At 37.4% G+C, this 25,164-nt stretch overlaps 1 protein-coding gene across 1 annotated transcript in view; it reads left to right on the top strand.

Moving 5' to 3' along the window:
- Nucleotides 1-25,164, top strand: part of ncam2 (neural cell adhesion molecule 2) — a 96,764-nt gene that overhangs the window by 7,019 nt on the left and 64,581 nt on the right. The window contains 2 exon segments of the mRNA XM_015403222.1: nucleotides 10,469-10,638; nucleotides 18,703-18,848. Of these exon segments, the coding sequence (XP_015258708.1) occupies nucleotides 10,469-10,638; nucleotides 18,703-18,848 (316 nt within the window).

The raw sequence follows: 25,164 nt of genomic DNA, 5'->3' as shown, positions 1-25,164 counted from the left end.
AATATCTCAACTGGTAATTTTGGAAGGAATGTATCAGGGTTGGGCAGTGTGCTTGTCTGTATTTGTGTATGAAGGAGGGGCATATGTGGTAGGGGGCCAGTGCCCCAGTAAAGCTTTGTGCCTAGCAACGCCCCTGCGACACTTATAACGGCAAAGAGCATGACAGACCAGCATGTCTACGGCTCGTACTAATCTGCGTGATTCAGACTCATCTGCTGGTATTTCTGATGCGAGTTAGGCAGAGTGCTTAGTGGAGTTCTATCAACTAACAAATGAAGACTAGGACAAAAAAAAAGAAACAAGCAAACAAGTCCGTACCTCAGCCATGTCCACTTCAGATTTAAGGCGACACATTGAACTAAAGCATCTGAGCTATTTTTGGAAATATCTGCTGCTAAATAAGAGATATAAGAAATCCTTTTTGATCAAGAGTGTAACTTTGTAATGAAAGTTGGTCGGGGACAGTGGGTGGCGGCTGATGAACCTACAGTTACTAGACCCGAACGCTTTCATTAGGTTTTTGTATTTTTCAAAAATGAGCTCAAACATATATTTATTGAATGCTTTCCTATTGTTGAGAACACATGAGAACCATAATACACTGATATTTATATTTATAGATAGTAAAAGAGATGCCTTTTAGTGCATTACATATATAGGGCCCAAAAACAATGTATGAAAAAATAACGAATAACAGCCGAGTCCGATGCCAAAATCAATGTATCATGCATCCCTAGAGGTACAATTCCATCCATCCATCCACAAAAAAAATGGATATGCTGCATTTTAAATATAGTATAGCATATTTTTTTCTTGTAAACATTCTGCTAAACTTGGAGATATGTTTTATTGCATGTTGCATATCCCAGTGAATCTGTTTCACCTTTAAATCTGCAGCTCTCCCTACTTCTCTCTGTTTAAAACGATTTACTAACCTCTTTACTAATATAATGATGCCAGAAACTAAATTTCAAGAAATGTGGAAGCTCTGCAGTCTGATTCTGTTTGTACAATAAGAACGCGTGTTAAGTTTAACCTGTAACTGGGAGTCATGGTCCTCTGAGAAGCCAAGCTTTTTTAAGTAGTTAAGAACAAATTATGTTTTCTCAAGCTTCTTGCATTATATGACCAACTTATATAAACTTCTAATCTGTTGCCATTTTTAGACTTAGACAGATTTTATTTGTCATTTTGTTTACACAAGTGTAAAACAAAAAGAAATTTTGTTTGGAACAGCTCTCTGGACAATTTCATCTTTTTAAAAAGTGCAGCCTTGAAAAACAGTAAAAAAAAAAATAAATATATAAAAACAGTAATATAAAACCTATGATTGTAAATTTACAGTTGTCAATTGTTTTTATTTTTTTAATATATAATGATACAATATAATAAAATACAATACAATAACCCATTTTACAAAACATTCAGCAGTCTAATGGCATCCGGAAGAAACTGCAGGACAATCTGCTGGACTGTTGTTTTTTTTTTTGCTGAAAAAGCTCCGTATGTCTAACAAAAAGATTTTTCGGTGGCAGGATCTCAAATTTTTTAACCAACCCGTCTCCTAACTTTCTCTTAAACATCAAAGTAGCTGCTGGTTACTACTACCACCTAATCTGTACGTCAGTGAAATGCGAATCAGTTGTCTCAAANATTTGTTGATGTCTCACTAATAGACAGGACACGGGAGCAGCGGGAGAGAGGAAAAACAGACAGCTTCTTTCTATATGTCATGAGCACACATTTAAAGGGTGAAATATGAAGTTCTACTGTGTAGGATTGTGGCTTAATTCACCAAATGAACTTGAAATAGTTCATCAATAGGTTTGTGAACTTGGGTCATTTTTTAAAAAGTGAACAATGAACGTCAGCTAGCTCATTTTCATCTGTATGAACTGAACTTTTTGCTTGTTCATTTTAACTATAAACTGACACAAAATTGTTCATAGAGAGGATAGAGTTCATGTTGGTTTATCGTTACTTTCATATTACTTTCATCTATATAACGGCATTATACAACAGCAGTTTGTTTCTAATCTACCTATCCCTTTTTAAAATGAAAGAACATCAGCCACCTTCTAGGAAGTAATTAAGTGTGTAAGATTGGACGCGTCCTATATGAAAACAAATGTGCTGTCATGATTTTGCAAAGTTCAGACCCAAATGCAAAAAAACGAACAGGGAGACCAGGGAAAAGGTGTAACGGGTCTTATTGAAGAGGTTAAACAGAGGGAGAAGTGTTGCTCTGAACACTGCTCAACCGGAACTGAAAAGTGAGGGGAAGACACAGCGGTTAGTTCAGGCTCAGTGAGGAATTTGACTCGTGAACTTGGAGAAGAGGATTTGGTTGCTGACTTACATTTCCAGATTAGTAGTTGAATCCTTTACTCCTGTCTGTGTGCTGTAGTTCCAGTGTTTGTCTGATTCGGTGGAGGGCGGAACAGGGTTTACACAGAATGCGGTTGAAAGTTGGTGAACGGAGATTTCCTGCGGTACTTGAATGGGTCGTAGTGGAGAATAATCCCTTTCAAACGATCTCTTGGGGAAAGTGGATCCAAACCTCCTGTTTGAACCCCAGCTCAGTTTGAAGCTCACTTGATCCTTCCAGGGAAAGAAGGTCAGAGAAATCCAGTTTGCAGGATGACTTCCCAAAACTGGCAAGGTAGTGGCAGTCAGTAGCTTAAGAAACACAAACACAAAGACAGGAGTCCTGACATGTTCAAGTTTTTATTTTTATAAAAAAAAAACTTGTAATTTAGAGCAATGTAAGTCTTGGTTAAACAATGTTGCAGTTTTTTGTTTTTAGTTTATTTGGAGGTCTTTTCTCTCATCAAATCAGAGTTGTTTTGAAACATCTTTTGCCTAACTTGCTATATCTTTTGCATAAAGTTTTTAGAAATCTCCCTCAAGTCTGGGGGACAAAAAACAGGCAAAAAAATAAAAATTTGCACGGCTTTCTTAATACAGAACAATCAGCCACTTCACTTCACCCACATTTTGTTACATTTCTGTCTTACGTTCTTAACTCCTCCAAGGAGGTTATGTTTTATTAGCAATGCTTTGTCTGTTTGTTTCTAAAATTATTTTAAAAAGTTAGGGACGGATTTAACTGAAATGTTTAGAGTAGGTATGTATCGTTAATGCCAACAAATTAGAAATTGTAATATTTTGAGAGATTCTGTGATTACAAGTATTAGTTTAAGGTGTAAGTCACAATATTTTGAGGGAAATTAGCTATTTGGTCGAGGTCTGACCTCTCAAAGTGCATTTCTAGTTTCTTTTTGAAACACTGTCAACTAAGTAGCCGATGAAGAAGTATAACATTTAAAATAAAAATAAAAAATGAATTTGTTTAAACAAAGCACCTAAGAGGGGCTGATTTTAAGGGGGGAAAAGATCTGGTCTGTAAAAAATCTAAATGTGATGTGTGGAGTAATGTGTACCCTGGTCTGTGAAGCATGTTGGTGGCGGTATTATAGGATTATAGATTCCATAACATTTCAGTCTGTGACCCCGAAAAATAACAATTTAACTTTCATTTCTTGTTTAATGGTGCATTTTATAATTACTGATATATTTAATATTCAAATCATGAGATAGATAAAAAAAAAAAAATATTTGTTATATCTACCTAATTTTAATTAATTTCTTGAGAAATTCACATTTCTTTTTATCATGATATATTTTGGTTTGGCTTCACAGTGGCGTAGCACTACTGCCTTGCAGCAAGAATGCTCCAGGTTCATTTCCCAGCTTGGTTTATATCCACATAGAGTTAGATTAATTGGCATCTCTAAATTGTCCTTGGGTGTGAGTGTAAATGGTTGTTTGTCCTGTTTGTCTCTGTGTTGCCCTGCGATGGACTCACCACCTGTCCATGGTGTACCCCGCCTCTCATCCATTGACGGCTGGAGACAGGCACCAGCACCCCTAACGACCTCAGCTGGGATAAACATGACGGAAAATGAATGGATGTTTTGGTGTTTCATACCTATCAATCTATCTAAGAACTGTCTTAACTAATAAACTGTGAGGGTAAACATTAGCCTGATATTAGAAGTAAATGGATGCTAAATTAAAGACAAAGAACTCAACAATTAAAAAACAAAATGGATCATTTTGTTTTAATTAAACTGACTTTAAACGTTTCTTTGACAACGGCTACTTATAACCTTGGTGTCATAATTAACAGATTGTTATAAGCCATTCATTGGGCTTTATTTAACTGGGATTTTTATAACTTGGCCTGGAAAAGCTTCAAGTATGTTATTTTCATGCTACAAATACTCCTACAACAAATTGTCTCTTTCTCATTTGCGTCTTGTACAAAATGCTGCATGAGGATGATTAAACAATGCTCAACTGGTGCTGTAGGAGCCCAAAGTGTGCTTAAACTACCCCCCTTTCCCCAACACCACCCATCTGCATTATGCTTTGACACAAAGCAGGATGAATCCATGCTTTGATCCTGTTTATGCCTATCTAAAAGTCCCTGCTGGAACTGAGACAGCCTCCAGCTAGAAAGCCTGAAATTGAGACCACTTGCAAAAGTTAGGCAAGTTGCCATGAGTATATCTAGATGCTTCTATGCACTAAAGCACTGCGATGTTACATAAAGTTTGTCAATTTTCTCTCAGAAACACACATTTTGATCTACATACTGCGGATAGGAGTTTGCCTCTCTAAATCGCCCTATTATTGCCTTTGCATGCAGGATTGTTTGTCCTTATAACGGTGTGGACTGGTGACCTCAGCTGGGTAAGAAGGCAAAGATGATGCATGGATGGAAACTCCTCGTTTTAATCAGTTCACTATAGGTCAAATAAAAAATAACAATAATATAAATAAGAATATGTACACCAGTATTGTACTTATCATATTAAAAACCCATTTCAGCAGTAGATAAACAACACGCCCACTGAGTCTGAAAAAGTAGAGGTGCATTTCATGCCTGTGGGCCCCTTAAACACACTCGGAGGCAAATTGCATACAGCAGAACAAAGAAAACGGCTTTAACGCAAACAACAAATCACAACCCAATTCAAGTTTTTCCGTCTGATCTCACTCCTCAAAGCATATTCCAACTTCACAGCTGCATTTCTTGTCAGAACGAGGTTTCACCTCATCCACTGCGAATCTTTAGTAATAGACTAGCTGTCAGTAGTCACTCAGTATGACATTCACTGCTGCTGCACGTCTTAGACCGTCCACAGCTAAGATGAGGCCTCTCTTCATTTCCTCTTTGGCTCGTAAAGTTATTATTACTTTGCTTTGGTGTTTCCTCCGTCGACTTTAAATTATCCTCCCTTCCTGCTTTTCCTGCATGACAAGGAGACTGAGTCAGAGGCATAGTGATGGAGGATTAACGGCTTTGTTTAGAGTAAAGAAATCCCCCTTTTTAAAACATATAACTCTCTAAATATATGTTCCTCTAGATTTTTCTGAAAGTTTTAGGCTTGTGAAGGGAAAAATAAATACCTGTCTCCATGACTATGGTGAAAGAAGAAATGAAATCCTTCTTCAATCTTGGGTATATATATTGTGAAGTGATAATAAACGTATCTGATCTCACCAGCTTCTGCCTTTATTCACATTAAGTAAAAAAGAGGAAGCCTGATTAAAAAGGCTTTGTTTGGAAAACTAAAAACCACAATTCACCATTTCTTTTGCATCATTGATGTAGCATATTAAGGTTGTTCAGATGATGTGTAAACAACTAACTGACGTAAGGTTAAATGCAAAATAATGGCTTGTTATTATCGTCATCAAGGATATTATGTTTTTGATCATGTGTGTTGGTTTCTTAGCAGTATTTCTTCACCATTTATGAACAGATTTTAATGATTTTTTTAACCAGAGGTGTGCCTCATTTCAAGGAGCAATAAATTTAGGGATAATCCAGATCACAATCTGATTACAGTAATATTTCAAAAGATTCTATTATTATTATTTGGCAGAACAAGCTGGCAGACAGATCCAGCTTTGGACTTAAGAGGTTTGAGGTATTAAACTGGAGGCAAAAAACACAAAAGCACAAGAAAGGGGAGCCATGTGAGAACAGAGCAAACACCAGAGGCTGCAGACACACGCTGTGCCTTACTTATGAGCTCATAAAAGTATTTCAAGGAAATTTATGCCAGAGGTGCACCTCACGCCAAGGAACCTTTCATTAAAATTTGGGTAATGATCCAGAACATGTCAGTCACAGTATGGGGCTAAATTTGCTGCTTGGTGGAGCTGTGTGCTCTTTGCTTTTCTAGTTGGATTTATATTTGTTTCATCTTATTAACTTACATTAGTAGCTATCTTTTAAGGGCCCTTGGCTGGTCCCCTACAATTTTTTTTAAATATCAATATTTGTACTAAAATATTCTTTCTGTCATTAGGATCTAAAGAGAAGCTGATTAGAAAGGCTTTGTTTGGAAAACTGAAAACCGCATTCATTGAGTAATATAGTGAAAGGATGGAGTAAAAGAATATGCACGCCCAGGAGAGGGAGGGCATCACTCCAGTGGCTGGAAGTTGGAGAGGATTATGCTGTGGGCTGCCATTCGGCTGCCGTTTGACTGGGAAGGGCCGTTTTGAATGGCTGCTACTGTAGAAAGTCTGCTTGTTTTAGTGTTGTAGTGTGGGTGTCATCCAGAAGAGGGCGCTTTCTTTTCATCCATCTGTAGGACCAGACTCGAATAGTTTTAAAAGAAATTATAATGAGTATGCAGGATTGTTTTACATGACAAGGATGCAGAATCAATTTAATATTTTTTTTCGCTGTATTTTAGATAAAACTCCAGATTTTATGAAAATGGTTACCTGTCAATCAACACGATTAATAAGCTTTAGGCTACCTCGATAAGTTGTATCCTAACTTGGTTTCTATACATCTGTAAGTTTTTAGGTTTGGTCAATATGGGAAACCTAAGTCACATATATTCTTTTTTTTTAGGCAACGTTTCTAAATGATCTTTATTTATACAGTAATTTTTGAAATGCTTCATCCTATGCTTTAACATGCTAATGAGGTCCAGAGTCTGAGGAGTAATTTTCAGTTTCTTTAAAGATTGCATGTTCTGACCTTGCTGTGAATTTGATTGTTAATGAGCTCCTGGGAATATTGGAACGTGTTAGTTGTTCAGGTAGATTCTCCATTTGTGAATAATCTTTCAATCTCCAGAGTAATGGTCCTTTATAAGTTGGAAAAGGGCCTTTTAACCCTTCCCGGATTTATGTAAATAAGATGAATTTGTGGGCAACCTGCTCAAAGAGATCAACATGTATTTTCCCTTAGTATATCTGAAATTCCAATAAGGTTAATATTAAATAAGTTCAACCTGTCAGTCTTGCTAACATTTATTTAATTGCATGCAAATATTTATAGATTGCATTGAGATTTCAGAGGATCTTTTTTTTTTTTTTTTAAATACCTACGTGTAAGTAAAATTACCAATAAGGTTATATTAAGAATAGTAAGAATCCCTGTAGATGTTTGTTGTACTCTCATACCCAGAAGAATATGATGAGGCCTTCAACAGTTTGAACAGTGCATTAAATAAAAGGCCATAAAAAAATTCCTTTTACAACTATACACAATATAAAAAATACCAACTGATACAAATTAACTTTAAGAAACAGGAGAAGTCAAATCAAAAACTTTCGGAGCATCCTGCCTCATCTGCTCTAGATTAGGAAGGACGAGGTAGCTGCAGCATGATTTGGTATAAATTTTATCTATATGTCAAAGCTGATCTGAATAATTCACATTTTCATTCAGTGTTGACCCGGAACATTTTACCAGCGGAATATTGACTTATTCTTAATTAGAACTTTAAGTTATAGTTAATAAATTTCATTCAAATTAAGGGTAAAATCAACTAATAATCTTTAGTTAAATTATTATAACTGCCAATAAGCTAAAATAATAGGTGTTATTAAAGGCTTGCCTTTGTGGCTGGACTTTTTTGGCCACTAGTTAAAATCCAGGATGTCTTCACCTTCAGTTAATGCTGCAAGGACATTGTCTCTTTCTATTCAAGTTGTTAACTCAAAGGAAGTTGTTCCAGCTCTTGTAGAACCTGCCACTGCTGGATAAATAATGACAGACAACTATAATTAAAACAACAATGTGTGTTTTATTAAACCTTATAATCCCCATCATGGTTTTTCATGTTGTTCAATAAACTTTGAAAACGCTACAAGCTTCTGGAATAAACACAAATTACATGAAAAAATCAGTAAACATACAAGAGTTCAAATTAGTTCTTAAAATAGTGTTTGATAATGTTGAGTTCATTACCTCAGCTGTTGTGATGCATTTCAGCAAATTAGCAGCATGAATTATATATATAACAAACAGATGTGTGACAATGGTCTTTACAACATTCAAATCAATAATTTTTCACTTAATCCATTAATGAACAATTACCAATAAACACAATAGATGTGATGTGAACGAGTGATGTGGGGAAAACAATGCCTCTGTTGCCATGGCAACCAATACTTTAGCGGCGAACACTCCCAATCCACTGCTAGCAACAGCCATCCAACGGCCACAAACCAGAGATTGCACCACGGGTAACGAGAAGTTCAGCCAGAATGTTGTGTCTCTCCTTGCATCAGGCCGAAGTCCAAGGAGGAGAGAGAGAGAAAAAGTTTTTCTAATGCTTTTAAAGATACCACACCTTGAGAATGTAATATCAGATTTAAGGACTGTGTCAAAACACACCCATAAGTTGATGTTTTGGTGTCGGGGTTGTAGTTCTGAACCGGGAAGTTCTAGTTCTGTTCCGTAACAAAGTGCTCAAGATCAAGAGGGATCATTTTTGAGCCAACCTTTAAGGCCAAGCATACATACAGAAAAAACCTACAATGCAGCGATAGAGTTGATTCCTTCCTGCTATCATTGCAGCCCCCATCGCTATGCATAGGACCAAAACATCTCACCTGGTCAGCAAGGCCAACAATGACCCTAACAACTCCCTTTTCACACGCATAGGCCAGTATCTGGTATTGTTGGCCAATAACAACCTCAGCGACTCCCCATTACTAAGGAGTTGACCTGTTTTCTTGGCTCAATTTTCAGGTTTTCTAAGCCAAAAACAAGACTTTTTAAACTTTTTTGGAATGACTATGACCTCAATGACTGACAATCTCCACCAACACCTCGTTTTCCTCCTGTTTGTGGCTAAGTAATGTTAGCAAAGCATTCTTCAGGCGAATAACTGTTCTCTTAAGGAGTTATAAATTAGTTAAGTGAAGTAATCATTAAAAAAAACTTGAGCACAATGTGTTCTGCAATGATTGTTACGTTTGGTACTGTATAAGGTAATCTAACATTAGCTTCACTGTGTTTGTTGAGGAAAGTGAGGCTTGAATGAACACAAACATTTACGTTTCTGCAGCTTAGTTGCAACTTATTAAAATTAGGGAGAAAGAAAATAAAATTTTTGGATGCACATGTGCAAATAAGCTGATGGTATGGATTGTGCAACCTGTTCTGATTACGGAGCGACTGGTAATTATCCACAACCAGAAAAAAAACAGTGTGGTCTCAAGAGGTGGGATTTCCTGAAAAGTAATGAATCCCAGGCTGTTTACTTTCTAAGGTTAGTTCCCATGTCAAGGTGATGAAGGCTGACATGAGCGCCCAAAAAAGGTCTGCAAGAGAGAATCCACAGGTGCATAAAAAGGAAGTGAGCCCAGAGATGGAGCATGGGCTCAGGGTTATGACATACTGGGAGCTTATGGTAAAGAGTTGTTATGTGTGTGTGTTTTAAATAAAACATATGAGTATTTCCTATGGATATACAGTACTTTTGGCAGAACTCCTTTCACAGAGATCAACAACATAATTAATTTATGAAAGGAAAATTTCAATTTTCATGACAATCTGACAGAATCTGGAGAACCTTTCAAGCTAGATGAGGTAAATATTACAAGGTTTAGCAGCTGAGGAACTCCTACCAAACAAGACTGACAGCTAGCACTAAATTAGGCACTGCATCATCCATAAGCTTGTCTAAATTTGTACCAGTATGGGGAAAATGTCAAATTTACCCTCCCAACGTCAGCAGTCTCTTAACCCTTTTGGATTACACGGCTGGTTAGGCAGCTGCAAATAAACAAGCGGGGGAGGCTCCAAACCTGCTTCTCACTGTTATGCTTCTGTTCAGAAGCTTAAACAGACATGGATCAATTTAGCTGGTTGTTTTTTGTTTGTTTTTTCCCCTTGATTAATTTTCAAACTGAGTCCAATATGTGAAAAAAAACATAAAGTCAGCACAGCATTAAGTGCATCATTTTAGGAGGTGCTGTAGTCCAAATCCTAAAATATGTAATGATATAGATGATGCAAAAACACCTGAAATGTTTAATGGGACCGATAGTAGAGTTAGAAGATGATAAATTAGATGCAGTCTTAAGTACCACCAAATATCTATCCTCATCTTCTTCCTCTGCTTTCTGTTTCTGACAGAAAGGGGCAGCAGCTGGAGCCGTCAGAAAAGTACATTTTTAGCAAGCTGGAAGGCAGCCGCAGCATGCTTACCATCCGCAACATCCGCCAGTCTGACGGAGGAACCTTCTCCTGCAAGGCCTCCAACAAGGCGGGCTCTCAGGAAAGAGAGCTCTTCCTCAAGGTGTTCGGTAAGGATCTCAACCACCATTTACCCTGAAAAAGAGAGCATAAAAAAAGCATAAAATGAAAACAAATCCACATTAAGCTTTCTCTTTTTTTGTCACTTTAATCAGTATCTTTGTCATGTTCTCTCCCATTGATCGTCCCATCTTTGCCTTATTCATTTACAGCACAGGCTACTTATCAAAACTCTGTAGAGAAAGATGAAAGGTCTGTATCAATGGGATATTACAATTATATTATAAACAATTTATCAGTTGTATTGATCAAATATGTTATCAGTCTCAGAATCCTTCCCTAAGGGGTAAATACTGTCTCTCAGGGATTCTTTATTTTATTTTTTTTTTATAGATAGGAATTGGATAAATATAATAGGAATGAATTCATCACTGCTTTTATTAAAAGTCTATCTTATTTAATCTTGACAAAACGCAATAAATAGCTTTATTAGGAGTTCATCCTTTACAGAAACTCGTTCTAAATTCATGTTAGCTGGGTTGAAATTGATCTATTTTATAGTAGTAATATTTAACGATTTCCATGCCTCCAACATAAACTAAAAATAACAAAAGATGGTTTTTGATATATATATATACTTCATTTTTTTGTTCTTTTTTACCTTTTTCTGTAATATAGTGTATCTCCAGCGCATCCAAACATAATTGCATTCGCCATTACAGCAGGGAATTTTTATGTCGATCCATAAAGTTTTATGGCGAGGATTCTCACAATTTTCTTTTATCCCAAAACAGTTTTTCAGAAGCCTCAGACTCCAAATATGGCCCCCAGCCCACATCACCAACTATAGCTGCATCGGAAATATCTCATTTATTGCTGCATATTTCTACTGCTGCGTTGATGACATAAAAAAAAAAAAAAAGAAATTCAATTTATAATTTCATGAACCTGCTGGCTATTTCCTCCCAGATCACGCTGACATTCTTCTCATGTAAAAAAAAAAAAAGAAGTTGAGAGATTCGCCGTAGTCATCAACGTCCTTTCAAGATGTGAGAAACGCTTGTTCTTCAAAATGCACATTTTAATGAAGAAGCTAAGGAGCAGGGAGGAGCTCTTCTTTTGACTGCACTGTGGGGAAATGCTATTGTAAGTTAGTTTTATTACCCTTGACAGCAAGGGCAGCATGAAAACGGGTCATTTACTGTAAATTAGACAAGATGTTTGCAGATATGTGTGTGTGCACTACTGTATATTCACCATCAGATAGTAAAAAAATACAGTTTTCTAGAATAGTCTGTATAGAGGTTCATATGCTGCCACATATGTTTTTGAGTGACTGACTGCTTGAGGCTTGCTCATTCTTATTCCACATTTATACCCTTTAACCTGTCGACGTCTGGGGGGGGCCAGAGGTAGCATAAAGTTTCTTCTTAAGCAGCCCTTGAGCTGTAAATTAGAGCGTTCTGTCAGTCTTCAGGGATTATTCCAACTTGCCTTGCTTTCTGGGATCTAAGTTGTAAAAAGCAAATCCACCTTGTGAAGGAACATCTACATGCACCACACCTCTGGGTTAGACATGCCAGCAGCGTGGCCGCAGGGATACCTGAGTTTTTACCTTCATTTTGCCCATGCTGTGAATTTTTTGCAGTTCTTCAAAACTTACTGTAATTCTCTATTGATTTAGATGAAGAATTGACGTTAGCAACTTGTCAACTTTTTACTTGCAGCTCCACATAGTTTAACTCGTGGTGTATTTACCTGGTTCGATTCCCACAGCCTCCATTTTGGGTTCCTTTACCCCACAGTGCTCCACAGGCGCCACACCATGGCAGCCCACTACTCCCAGAGGGAATGGGTAAAAATGCAGAGAGTTAATTTCCCTATTGTGGGACCATAAAGGGATTTACATTTTTATTTCATTTTGAGCTATCTAAAAACAGTAATGGAAGATAATTTTTGGATTTTGCTAAACAGTTAACCTAAAGTCAAAGGCTACGTTCACACCGCAGCCTGAAGTGACCCAAAACGGATTTTATGTCCATATGCAATCTGGATCTGATCTTTTCACGACAGTCTGAACAAAAAAGATCAGATTTTTTCCAATGCGACCCAGGCCTCTTGGCTATGTGGTCCTGAATCCGATACGAATCTGATCTTTTCAAATGCGACCTGTGTCAGAACGGCCAGGTCGCATTCATCAGACCTGAATGTTATTAATACCTGACAATGGTCACTCTTCTGCTTCTTGTTACGCAAAATTGGCAAGACAAACAACAACAATGGTGGATGATAATGCTGAAAGTAGTATTTACTGTATGTTTAACGATCTTGGAAAGATTCAGTTTTTAAGGTTGGGAAAGATCGCTAGATGTTCTTCAGCAATACCATCAATGTTTACTTCCGTAAACACGGAGCACGCTTACTTGTGACGTCATTGCGTCCTCTACTGCAATTGTGGGACACTTAGGTTATATGAATGCAGTTCACTCAGGAGATCACATGCAATTCGCATATATTTGGAAAAGTGAACAGTTATGCAAAAAAATCTGAATTGAGCATCAAGGCCTGCAGTGTGAACGTAGCCAAATTGTCACTATGCTATCATGCTGGCATGTTAGCATTAAGCAAGGCATTGCTTTGCTCTCAAATATAGGAAAGAAAGTACTTATATTTATAACCAGGAAAAAAAAAACATGTTATTTACCTGGTGCTGGCATGGGTATAAATGAACAAAATGCGGGCTTAGAGTTAGAGCATGAATAAAACATATTTATATTTTTTTATTTATTACCTCTACACTAAATAAATTGATTCAAGAATATCTAGATAACAGGGACTTTTTTAAGCAACAAGGCAAACCTTATTTCGGGCAATTTATAGCTGTTAATCTATGAGCGCAGCACTGGAATTTGGGCGTGAGGTAATGTTCTTTACTGTCTCTGTTATTATAAACATAACAGAAGCATAGCTGGTCACACTTTATTATATATGGGTCTGCGTGGTTCCGACCAGGTTTTAAATGGTTCCATCATCACCATCTTTTGCCGTGTGAGAGATTTCCTTAACATCCACTAATCGTAGAAGTAACTAGTGCTGTGTCTGAACGTCAGCCCTAACCCCTAAATCCCTCAATCACTTTATAAAGTGGGGAATATATAGTGGACTTTATACTGAACTGAACGTTCAGACAAATTATCAATACTTTTTGTTCCCATGTCATGTTACTCCGCCTTCCCACATGGTGCCTGTGCCATCGCACACTGTTGCGATCGCAGCAATCTAGGATATATCTGCTTGTCCAGTGACCATGCATGATCACTACTTTTCAAGGTGCATTGTGGGAAATTTCAAATCCACTACTTTTCCCACTAGATTTTCAGTCAGTCATTTTAAAATGGCATAACCACTATATTGGGTCCTATATAGTGCTTAGGGCGGACATTCAGACACAGCCTTGGTCTTTTAATTTTTGGTTTTTAAAATCTGAGCTTTTCAAGATCTCTTATGTTTTTCACTTTGGTTTTAGTTTAATAATAGCCAACTTTATATTTACCTCTACTGATTTTAAAAAGGAGTTTGTGGTCAGGTTGGAGAAGAGTCTTAAAGACCAGAAATATGAGCGGGGAAGACGGACAAGAGCTCACTTCCAGGAGGAATAAGAAATAATCTAAATAATATTTTTGAACACTAAGATTAGAATTTATCCTATTCCAGCCGCAATCAGGAGTCATACCAGGAGAAATTTATCTCTTTGCAGACTAAATCTGACACTTACTCTCTTAATGTTTTGCTTGTACGTCGTAAAACACAATATCTGCTTTTCACATCAACACATTATTCTCGCTTCTTTCTTCTAATGAATAAAAAGACAACATCAGTTTTCACTGCTTTATGGATAAGCTCAAAAAATGTAGATGATGTAGCAGAACATGTCTGATGGTGGACTTTATCATTAAAGCCTCTTAGCTCCTAAGGGGAACAGCGGTGGATACAGGAGGGAGAATCTGTGCTGACATTTGTTTTATGGATCTGCACGGCTTAAGCAACAAATAACATGCATTAGGCCGATCAGATGCAGCAAGTTGAACATTTTACCTTGTGATGTCTGCCTGTGGGTGGAATAAGAGCTTTATGTAATGTCAAATCATCCAAGGGAGGGTAAAAATAAAGCTTATCTGAAAATAAGGCATTTTTCCAGCTTTAATTGCACGCTGCCTAATATTTAAAAAGGCAAACAGTGTGTTTTTCGTACATTTATGTCTTTTTGACATTTGTTTTTCTGCTGGAGAGATGGAAGAACTAAACTACTTCTTTTAAACTGTAAGGGTGATGGTTTACATCATAAATATAATAATCTAATGACTGGCTTTTCACTGATATAATGAACTGTAATTATGGTGATAAAGGGAGTCAGATGCAAAGCAACAGCGAGGAGTTTGTTCCAGTCTGCTGGTTGGCTGGATGATGATGCTTTCACCACAATTTGGCCTTACTTTATATGATGGAAAAACAAACCCGCTGTGAAAGGAGAACGTGAGGACCGGTCAATCGTTTGGTCAGCCTTTCACTGTGAAACTAAAAAGAAATAAACAGCTGCCTTCATCCATCAAATTCATTTTATGCTAATTAATGTAATTTTTTTTAAATAACTGGCAAATCAAAAAAAGTCTAATCTAAACCACAAGCATTTTTTTAGGTACTGAAGTAAATGGTATTTCTGACATTTTGTCATGCTAAGAAAATGAACAACAAGCTATCTAACCTAACTGTCCTTTTCGTAGTCGTGAAATATTTACTGAAATGCTTTTTTATGCACATTTTTAGAGTATTCATTAACTCTGTTGGTCTTTTCTGACAATTTTCTAAAGACTACCAGATGGTCCTTAGTTGTTGAGGTTGCTGGATTGTATAAATTTTTTAGAAGCAAAGTCTTCATCCTGTGTTTGGAATTGCTTCATAACTAAATAACCAAATATGCCATCTTGTGGTGGGTTCAGACCAAGCTTGTTTTGTGCGTCAAAAAGTTGGATGCATGTGCATTTTACAGTTTGACTTATTTGAAGCTCTAGATGCACAAATGACATTGGGTCTGATTGAACCACTGGAATGACTCTAGGCATAGTGGATTGGCAGCACAGTCTCTAAAGCAGGGTGTCAAACTCAAGTTCTCAAGGGCCGGTATCTTGCACATTTTAAATACGTCCATGATCCAACACACCTAATTAAAATGGCTGACTTACTTCATCAGTATGCAGTCAAGTTCCTTAAGAGCACTGCTAATAATCTGATTTGATTCAGGTGTGTTAAAGCAGAGACACAACTAAAAGTTGCAAGACACTTGCGCTTGAGGACTGGAGCTTGACACCTGTCCTCTAAACCTTTGGTGTCAAATACCTGTCCTTGGCGGCCCATGTCCTGCAACTCTTGGTCCCTTCTCTGCTTTAACACTCAAGAATTTAATGTTAGGTCATTAGCAGAGCTTGACTGCAAGTTGGAGAGGTAGTTTAGCGTTTTCTTTTCAATTAGGGCCAGGGATGCAGAACACCTGCCCTTGAGGATTCGATTTTGAGACCAGTCATGTAGAGGAAGTAGCTCTCTGAAGAAAAAAAGCATCAGAGGATGTAAGAAAAACAAATGGTGGATTTGTCCCAACATCTTTACCTGAATCAAGCAAAGGTTTGGCCTTAAGGGACAGTGAAGCATGTAACAAAACTGCGTATTGGTTGCAGGATTGATCGTTCCAATCAGTTGCAAGCTAGAGACCAAGAAAAGTAGCTAGAGTAAAGATTTACCTCATTAACCTGTTGCAAATTATACTAGATAAATAAAAGAAAACTGAAATCAGACTAATTAAAGCTCTGTAACCTTAAGTCAAGATGAAATAACCCAACTTTTGAAGGTCATATGCTTCTGGACTCCTCTCATTAAAATGCGTCTCATCTCTTTCTCATTTAGTTTTGTAATACTGCAGATAATTCTTTATTAATAACTTTCCCAGCAGAGGGACTTTTGCGCCGTCTTGATAAATGAGACATTTTCCATTTAATGTTTTCACAATGAAGGGTATTTGAGGCGAACCACTTCCAGATATGGTGATGATGGAGGACTCCCTCAGTGCATTAGCAGCTCAAACCTTGTTTGTGTTTTTTTTTTCTTCCTTATATGTATGTCTAAGGCTGTGAAAGTTTTAAAAGCTTTTAGAAGGTGTAATAGATGTGACCAATCTTCCTGAGTGCTCCACGTATCTTCCTCTCTGCAGAAATTATCCCTGCAGTCATTTGTTGTCATTATGAGGCCTTAAAGTGATTTGATCAATTGGTTAAGGTACATTTTGACTTGTTTCCTCTGTGATCTGGTGCTGGGAATTAAAAGTAGGGCCTAAAGCTGATTTTTGTGTGTTATTTGCGAACACTGAAGTCTGAGTTGTTCCAATTTGACTTTGGAGTGAGATCTGTAAGCGTGTTTTTTGACTGGAGACATTTTTTGTCCTAAATTTGAGAACTCCTCTGCACCTATTTTTCTTTTTAATTTTAGAGAACCAACTTCTACTTCTGTTGCTATCAGAAAACATTGCATCCATTGCCAGATGGCAGCGGCATGAAAAGGTAGCGTAGCTTTTCTGATCCTGACGGCTGCTCCTGCAGGGTTTTTTTGTGCTTTCTCATGCCAGTTCTAGACATTTCTATGTTGTTCTGTTTTATAATTAAAAAAGAATAACTGGAGTTCATCTGCAGAGAGCTTTGAACGTCCGAACCCTTGATGTCAGTGCATCTTTTCTAACTTAGTAGTTCAGTTTTTGGAGCATCCTGTTGATTTAAATGCTTGCAAACTGGGCAGAACATTGAGTTCATTCCTACTTGGACCTAGAATTGCTGTCAGAATTTACATATGCTGATCAGGGCTTTCATTTAATTTAATATCGGTTTGGATTGTCTATAATCCTGGTTTGAATAATAACAAAACCAACCAGACGTGAATGTTAATATTGATGTAGGCATAATTGTCCACTTAATTTCCTCTGAGCAGTAAAAAAATATTAAAGGCTATTTAGATGTAAAACATCAGTATTTTAATAAATGAATCCAAACTCTGAGTAATGCTGGACGCAGGTTCACTTTTCTCTTACCACCTCAGGTTGGTATTTACCCACAGACGGTTTCTATTCTCAGATCATTGATCTGTTTACTGAAGGTGCTAGAAGGTAAAATAATACAGGTGTGTGCTGATGTGTATGTTTGCATGACCTCCTGTTTTGACAAACTCTCCAAATCCCCTGAGATGCCTCCTTCACCCCAAAGCTGAAGCCATGTGATATTGCCAAAACAGTCCCAGGACTCCGCCCGCAAGCGCCGTTAAAAGCCTCCAGAACACCAGTCACTATTTTCCCTTCATTTCTTCTTTTTTTTCCTTTTTGGATTTTATGCCATGCTGCATTTGCAAGCCGCCTGTTAAGGTTTTACATGGAGTGTGGTTGTGTGTTTGTGTGTGTGTGTGTATTGGGAGTGGGGGAAGAAAAAAAAAAAAGTAATCCATGATTCATGTAGCATGCCTCGTGCCCTTGACATGCATTGGGTGTTGGGTCTTGCTCAGTGCACCTTATCAGGTGGAAGCGGGGAGCTACCAGCCCTCAGTGCCACGCTTTCTAGCACTTATCTGTTCTTAGTGCTCGTTCTGCGTCAAAAAGCAAATCACATGGTATTGAAGAGGCGTCTTTCTAGACAAAAATCTATATTTATTCAAGATAAATAAATATATATATATAGAAGAAAAGCTTCAACAAAGGGGCTTAAAAGTTTAACAACTTTTTTCTGTCGCGTCAGGCCTTTTCAGTCAGTGCAAGAAAAGGAACAAAAGGCCATTCTACCCCACTATATCAAACTTGTTAAGTCTGACTGCGGCGTACAAATGATCTTGGCCTATATTGTCAGTGCAAAGTCATGCATCAGTTCAGTGTCTAAACCCCATGGTATAGCTTTCATCTACTCTACTTTATGAGTTGACAGTTTCACTCCTGCTTCTCCCATCCTCACACCTCTTTCTCTGTCCTTCCGCCTTGTTCTCCTACCCTCACCTCTCTTAATTTATTTCTCTTGTCCTCTGCGGCTGGCCAACAGTCCAGCCCCATATCACCCAGCTAAAGAACGTGACAGCCGTGGAGGGCAGCGCTGCCATGATCTCCTGCGTCGCTGAGGGCGAGCCTCTGCCTGACATCTCCTGGAGGAGAGCCAGCGACGGCCAGACCTTCGTGGACGGAGACAAGGTAGATGCTGCCAGAGAGTCCATCTGGCTATGTGTGTGTATGTGTGCTGTTTGTTTGCAACATCACATCCAGCATGTGATCAGCTTTAAGTTGTGTTCAATAGTCACAGTGTAACTTAGTAGAGGGGAGAGGGATGTTAGTTAACTTTGCATACAGCTTATATTTGTATTTGTGCCAACGGAATGGGTTTTGAATTTACTTATTAATTAAGGACAAGCATGTAGTTGCTTTGTTGCTATGTTTAGAAACTTTTAAGACCCCTCTACTGTAGCTACAGTTTGTCAAAAAAACAACTTGCAACAAACCTTGCAGCTTTTCTGCTGTTTTGTTCAAGACTTTGAAGACAGCACACTGGCACAAGCCACCGATCGCAGCATCTGCAACAAAAAAGGGACACCTTGTGGTCAGAAAGCTGCCACAACATTCATTAGATGACATCTAAAGGAACTTACCTATACAATTAAAGGCATATAAATATATAAAAAAAGATATACAAATTAGAAATTCACAGGTTGTCAAAGCTACAAACTAATGGATAGTTTTTCTGCACTAATTGGTTTATTGTGTTGCTGCAAAAAAGGATCAATAGGGAAAGAGCGATACTTGTTACTCCTAATTTATGGCAACAATGACGCATATTGATGTGTTAATTTTCCCTAAGAGGTAACCTAATAACAAATTACTTTGATTTTTTTACCCTTTTGTAAATGCTGACCAAGCTTTCAAAAACATCAATAGGGAGTGCCTGTTTTGTTTACTATATGCTGGATGTGATTCTGAACCCTCAGGTGTTGTTACTTTGAGTGTTTAACGGCTTATTATTGAGCTAGTTGTTTACCAGCCACTTCATTAGATACAGCAGTTGATCAAATCGCAGCAACTTAGTGAAAAAATGTAACATCTATATGTGTAGAAGAAGGGGTGATTTATGGGACTTGGCTGGTTGTTGGTGCATGAGAGGCTCTGGATTGAGGATTTCATTAATCACTGATCTACTAGAGTCTTCCAAACAAACGTCTGTCCAGTTCAAAGTTGCAGGATGAATGTGCCATGTTGATGATAAAGGATAATTGCCATAGTTAAAGACTGTCTGTGACTGCAAATGTAGCCAATTCCAAACCTTGCTTTCACTGGAACACATAGCATGTAGCTACTGTATAAAGAGAAGTAGCCTGTAACAATTTCGACTCAAAAGATACCAAAGGAAGGCTTTAGGGACTGGCAATTCTAGAAAACAGAGACCAAACAAACTAATAAATTCCCCATAAAGTTTATTTTATAGGAACACTTCATAAAAAAACAAATAAAAAACTGTTACATTTAAAATGCACCTGATGCCATGTTCATTGGTAATCGAATTAACTATCAAGCTCAGAACAGGTTAGTCAGAACAAGTTAACAACGTTGGCGTCTAAGGCAGGAATCTCTGCAGGTGGAGAAAGCAGGTTAGTGACCATGTCTTTCTGGAGGTGGATGATAATGAAGGTGTGACTCCCTAACCTGGTCTTATAGTTCAGTCCGAGCTCAGAGGGTGAAATTGGTTCCAGCCAACTGTTGTCGACACAGCGGTTGTAGAACAGGTGTGTTGGTGATGTGCTTGGTTGTCAGAGATACAGTGAGGTGCCGAGGTAGCATCCAGAACAGAGTCGGGTAACATTTCCAAGTTGGCCACCGGAGCAAACAGAGTTCTGGTAGGAGTCCGAAGACGCATCAGGCAAACAGATTAGACGGGGACAGGCAGGTTTAGAGGTTGAGAGACAGAAGGGGACAAGATCAGGCAATCAGAATACAGGAATGCCTGAATACTTCTCACCACTGTCTTGAAAAAATCTGGCTGTGATGACTGGTCTGAAGTCTGGTTAAATAGGGATTAAAATAGGTGGATTAGATAAGCTGGCAATGAGAACTGATGGAGCCAAACAGGTGTGTGAAATGAGTAATCAGGTCCCTAAGACAAAACAAAAACAACCAGTTACAAACACAAAAACAGTACATAATTATATAATCCAGACTATATCCAAAAGATGAGCAAAATTTGCTCTAATGTTCACAGGTTTGAGTCAATTTAAGCCATTTTTTTTACTCTGTTGTTGAACCTTTTTAGGTGTGTGATGGTTTTTAATTGAGTGTGTTATTCCAGATCTGCGGCATGAGTACCTCACATGCTATATGTTTGCATCATGTTCCAGACAATTTTAGGATAAAAGTTATCAATAAATTTATAGATGGGATGAAATGGTTAAATGAAAGTACTGTAGATAATTTAAGGCAGTACTAGTAATTTGAGTTATTCAGAAACTCTGACTAGCCTACCGCTTTTCGCCCATACTAAAGCCAGAAGTGTGATGTCATTCGAAGAGCTTAATTAGACAACATGTTAAATATACACACTGAAAAGGATAGCAATAGTGACACAAATACTTTGAATTTTCGACAAGTGAACGTATTGCGACGCATCACAAAAGAATCCAGTCGACAAACGGGTGCTACAACTGCTGCCCCATATGTTCATGCTCGAACATATTGCTACATACTCATCCAACCTTTCAGATAACAGCAAAACTGTGTTTATTCGAAAGCAAAAGAAAATCTCTTTAGCTCCTGTCTGACGACAGCCATTCACCCGGTGTGGCGTCACTGGTTTTGTGGCCAGAGCAGAAGCATTAGGTTGCTAAGGCGGTTGCCATGGCTCTTTCTCACATTTGGCTGAAAAATCTCATAAATATTAACGAATTTTATTTGTTAATAATAACTGTCCAGTCCTTGCTGTGAAAAAATTAAAGCTCCAGTACTTTTTTAAACAATTTTTTTAATCCCTTCTGTAAAGACTAATTTTATTAAAGAATATTTTAGATAATTCTCAAATTGGGTTTTTCTTGAATTTTGCCATTGTATGGGGTTTTGGTCTAACACTTTTAAGTCTTGTTAATAAAGTAAGACTACATTTTTCATTGCTAACTTGTGATGAAGTGTGAAAAATCCGATAGAAATAATAGAATAAAAGTAGATTTTAGCTGCATATATTGATAGACAGTTGTATTAGGCAAAACCTATTCAAATTAGCCCCAATAGTTTTTGTTATTTTCCTCATATGTGCATAAAATCTTACTTGTGAATCCAAAGCTATTCTTAATTTTTTGTTTAGTTTTGATTTTACGAATTGGGTCATGATTCATTTGAATGAGGAAGTTTTCTGTAGAGTGATGCACATAGGGGCTGTTCTAGACAAAAAGACTGACTGTTAACAGACACTGAGAAAGACTGTTTGTCTGTTCAACAGGTTTGCAGCTTTATCTTTATCTAGCTGGGCATTTAATGTAAATTTTTTTGGTTTTTACTCTAGCTGAAATAATTTTTGATAAGTAACTTTCTTTGTATTTATTTGTATTTGTTTTGTAATCAAATCCTCTCTACCGAATAAATAAAGGAAGTTAATGCTGCCAAATGTATTCATTTGGTTTCAAAAAGCCACATTTTGAGTTATCTATTTACAAAAATAAAATATTATGATCCAATAAAGTGTCTGTGGTGACATGAATGGAGAACTGTCTTTTTCCACACTATAATAAATGCGAAGAGCCACAAAGAAGGCTGCCCTCGGATAACATATGCATATTCACCCTGCACTCATACCTCGCTGAGTTTTATAGTCTCACAGGAAATCAGATCATGCTTTTATTTTGTTTCGCTCGAGGCGAAAGGAAGCAACCAAGGACCTTGAAGTTTTCAAGGTAAACGTTTCGGTTTACCCCTTGTTTGGTACTTTCCTTTCACTTAACAAGGCATCATTTGATCCAGACTCAAAGCTTTTAGTTTTTTTTTTTTCTATTTTACTCTTTGCAGCCATTTTTCTCTCTTATTCAGGAGCTCAGTCCCTCACATCAGGAAAGTGAATAAGTTCCAGCCTGTTTCTGGAAGCACTAATTATTTTTCAACATCAGTTTCTTAGCATAGGACTGAGGTTTTCATAGAAGGAATAAAAAAATTTAAATAAATAAAAAAACAAAGGAGGCAGACGATCTTTTGCTCTGAAAAAGGTCACCGTGGAGATAAATGAATGTGTGCGTTGGCTCGAATCGCTCGCCTTGATAAATCACAGCCGAAAATGAGAGTAAGTGCTCCCCCCCCCTCCACACCCTGACTGCAAACGCAATTATGGAGATGCGCGGAGCAAACCAACACACCTAAACATGCGCAAAGACAAACATGACTGGAGCAGCGCCGGTCATGATGGATGGCAGCAGTCATTTGGGTTTAAGGCAGAATGTTCCTCTCTCAATTTGCTCTCCAATCTGCATATCCAGCTTGCACACACTCATCTCCTGCTGAGGCATCGGGCACCAAGAGGCTTAGTTTCCCATCTACATTGCATTCGCCCCTTTCTTCCTCAGCTAACACTGTTACCCTCAGTAAGAGAGCATAATGGGAGGCAGTTTGTAGGATTTAATTATGTACTAAAGGGGGATTTGAGTTATGGTATTGTTTCATTCTCTGGTGTTTTTTTTGTTGTGAGGAAGGGAGGCAGGGTGTTTTTTTTTTGTTATACTAATTTGAATGGTACTCCTTGTGAATAACATCTAAAGGGGGTCATAATATCTATAAATAACATTTTATGTGTCATAAATATAAATTGTTATCATTATTTCATTATTTATACATTATTTATGTATCATGCTTTTTTTTACTTTTAGAATCAACTTTTTTGCATACATAGAATGAAATATTACCTTAGGCAGCTTTATTATTTAGAAAATACTAGTTGTTTTCTGGTTATGATATTTGGAAAACCCTTCCTCACTTGGTGAATGCCCACCTCTCGCTTTCACATCAAAAACATTATTTTTTTCAACTTAGACATTAGCCAATAAAAATGACAGTTGCTGTCAATGTGCAGATAAAGTGTTAAAAGAGCCACTTTAAATTTTAAGCAAAAATGCCCACGCTCTGCTACTTTCCACATGATTTTGATAAGGAATTATGACAGTTAAAAGCAAAAAAAACAACAAAAAAATGAAATAAAACTGACATACGCCATTCAAGTATGTTAGTCACTTTCTCCACAAATATTCACGTAAAGCAGACATAAATCAGATTAAAATATGCACAGTGATGGAGTAGTAATGGCTGAGTCAGTGGAGCAGGGTACTTTTATTTAGGCCCAACAGATTTGATACAGATCTATAAGTTTTGACATTTTAAAAGCAGAGGTTTTAGCAAGTTAATGTTTCAAAGAGTTCATACCAATAAAAGAAAAGTTAATAGCAATTATTAATGATGTTAGTTAAGGAACGGTATTCAGACCAAGTTAAAGTCCATCCTTTCACAATAACACAAATTATCTATAGAACTGAAGATCCTGTTTTAAACAGTTGAAACATAATCCCAATTTTCTTTTTATATATTTGGCCTTAACCTTTTATTAACATGTACAATTCAATTTAATTCCTATTATTAACAGATTTTTAACCTCTGGTCCTTCTTTGTTTATTGTGTTTGGTGCCACCAAAGGTTAATCCTCCTCTCACAGCTCAAAAAAATAATAAAGGTAAGCATAGAACTTGAAAAATAACCCACATTAAATTTATTTTGGCAAGCAAGAACCTTTTGAAAAATCATCAAAAAACTGATCATATGACGTATGTAGCAATTAGAACTGTGAAAGCAATGGGGCTCCTCAGACGGCTCATGATTTTATAAAAGTCCATCCCCAACGTTCCTAGCAAGGTTTATCAAAAACATTCCTCACATGTAAATGATACCTGTGTCAGCAGTTTTATTTAAAACACATGCACGTATACAACTCTGTACATACATTTTGAATGTTTTATGCGTGCAGATGCAATGCATCACAAGCATGAGTGCATCCTTTCTCTCCTTATGCTCCTTATGCGTGTGCTCTGTGGATTATCTCCTGCTCTTTTGTCACTTTGAGGTGAAACCAATTTGAGAAAATAAACTGTCTGTGATTGGCAACTTTTCAGGAAATCCCACCAATTGAGGCAGTACTGTTTTATTCCTAGCTGCTGCTAGTAACTTTAACAAAGCGTGTTTAGGCTAATCCTTGATAAATTTTACAGTTGAACTTCCAGCGCTTTGGGACTTCCAACTTCTGAGGTCACCAGAGTCTCCAAACCTCTCCAAATGTGCCAAATTATTCCAAATTGTTCTTATTGCTTTTACACTAAAATTTTATGCCAGAAATCACACAGGAGCATTTTTATGGCCACAGAACATTTTTGAAGTAAATTTTTAATTTTTTTTCTTTCGATCTACTTATCTAACAGTTTGCAATAATCATTCACTAATGCGTCTGTGT

Source organism: Cyprinodon variegatus, unplaced genomic scaffold, assembly GCF_000732505.1.
Source record: "Cyprinodon variegatus isolate N-32 unplaced genomic scaffold, C_variegatus-1.0 Scaffold1468, whole genome shotgun sequence".
Classification (NCBI taxonomy): domain Eukaryota; kingdom Metazoa; phylum Chordata; class Actinopteri; order Cyprinodontiformes; family Cyprinodontidae; genus Cyprinodon; species Cyprinodon variegatus.
Note: the sequence above shows the minus strand (reverse complement) of the source record. Positions and strands in the feature narration are given on the sequence as shown.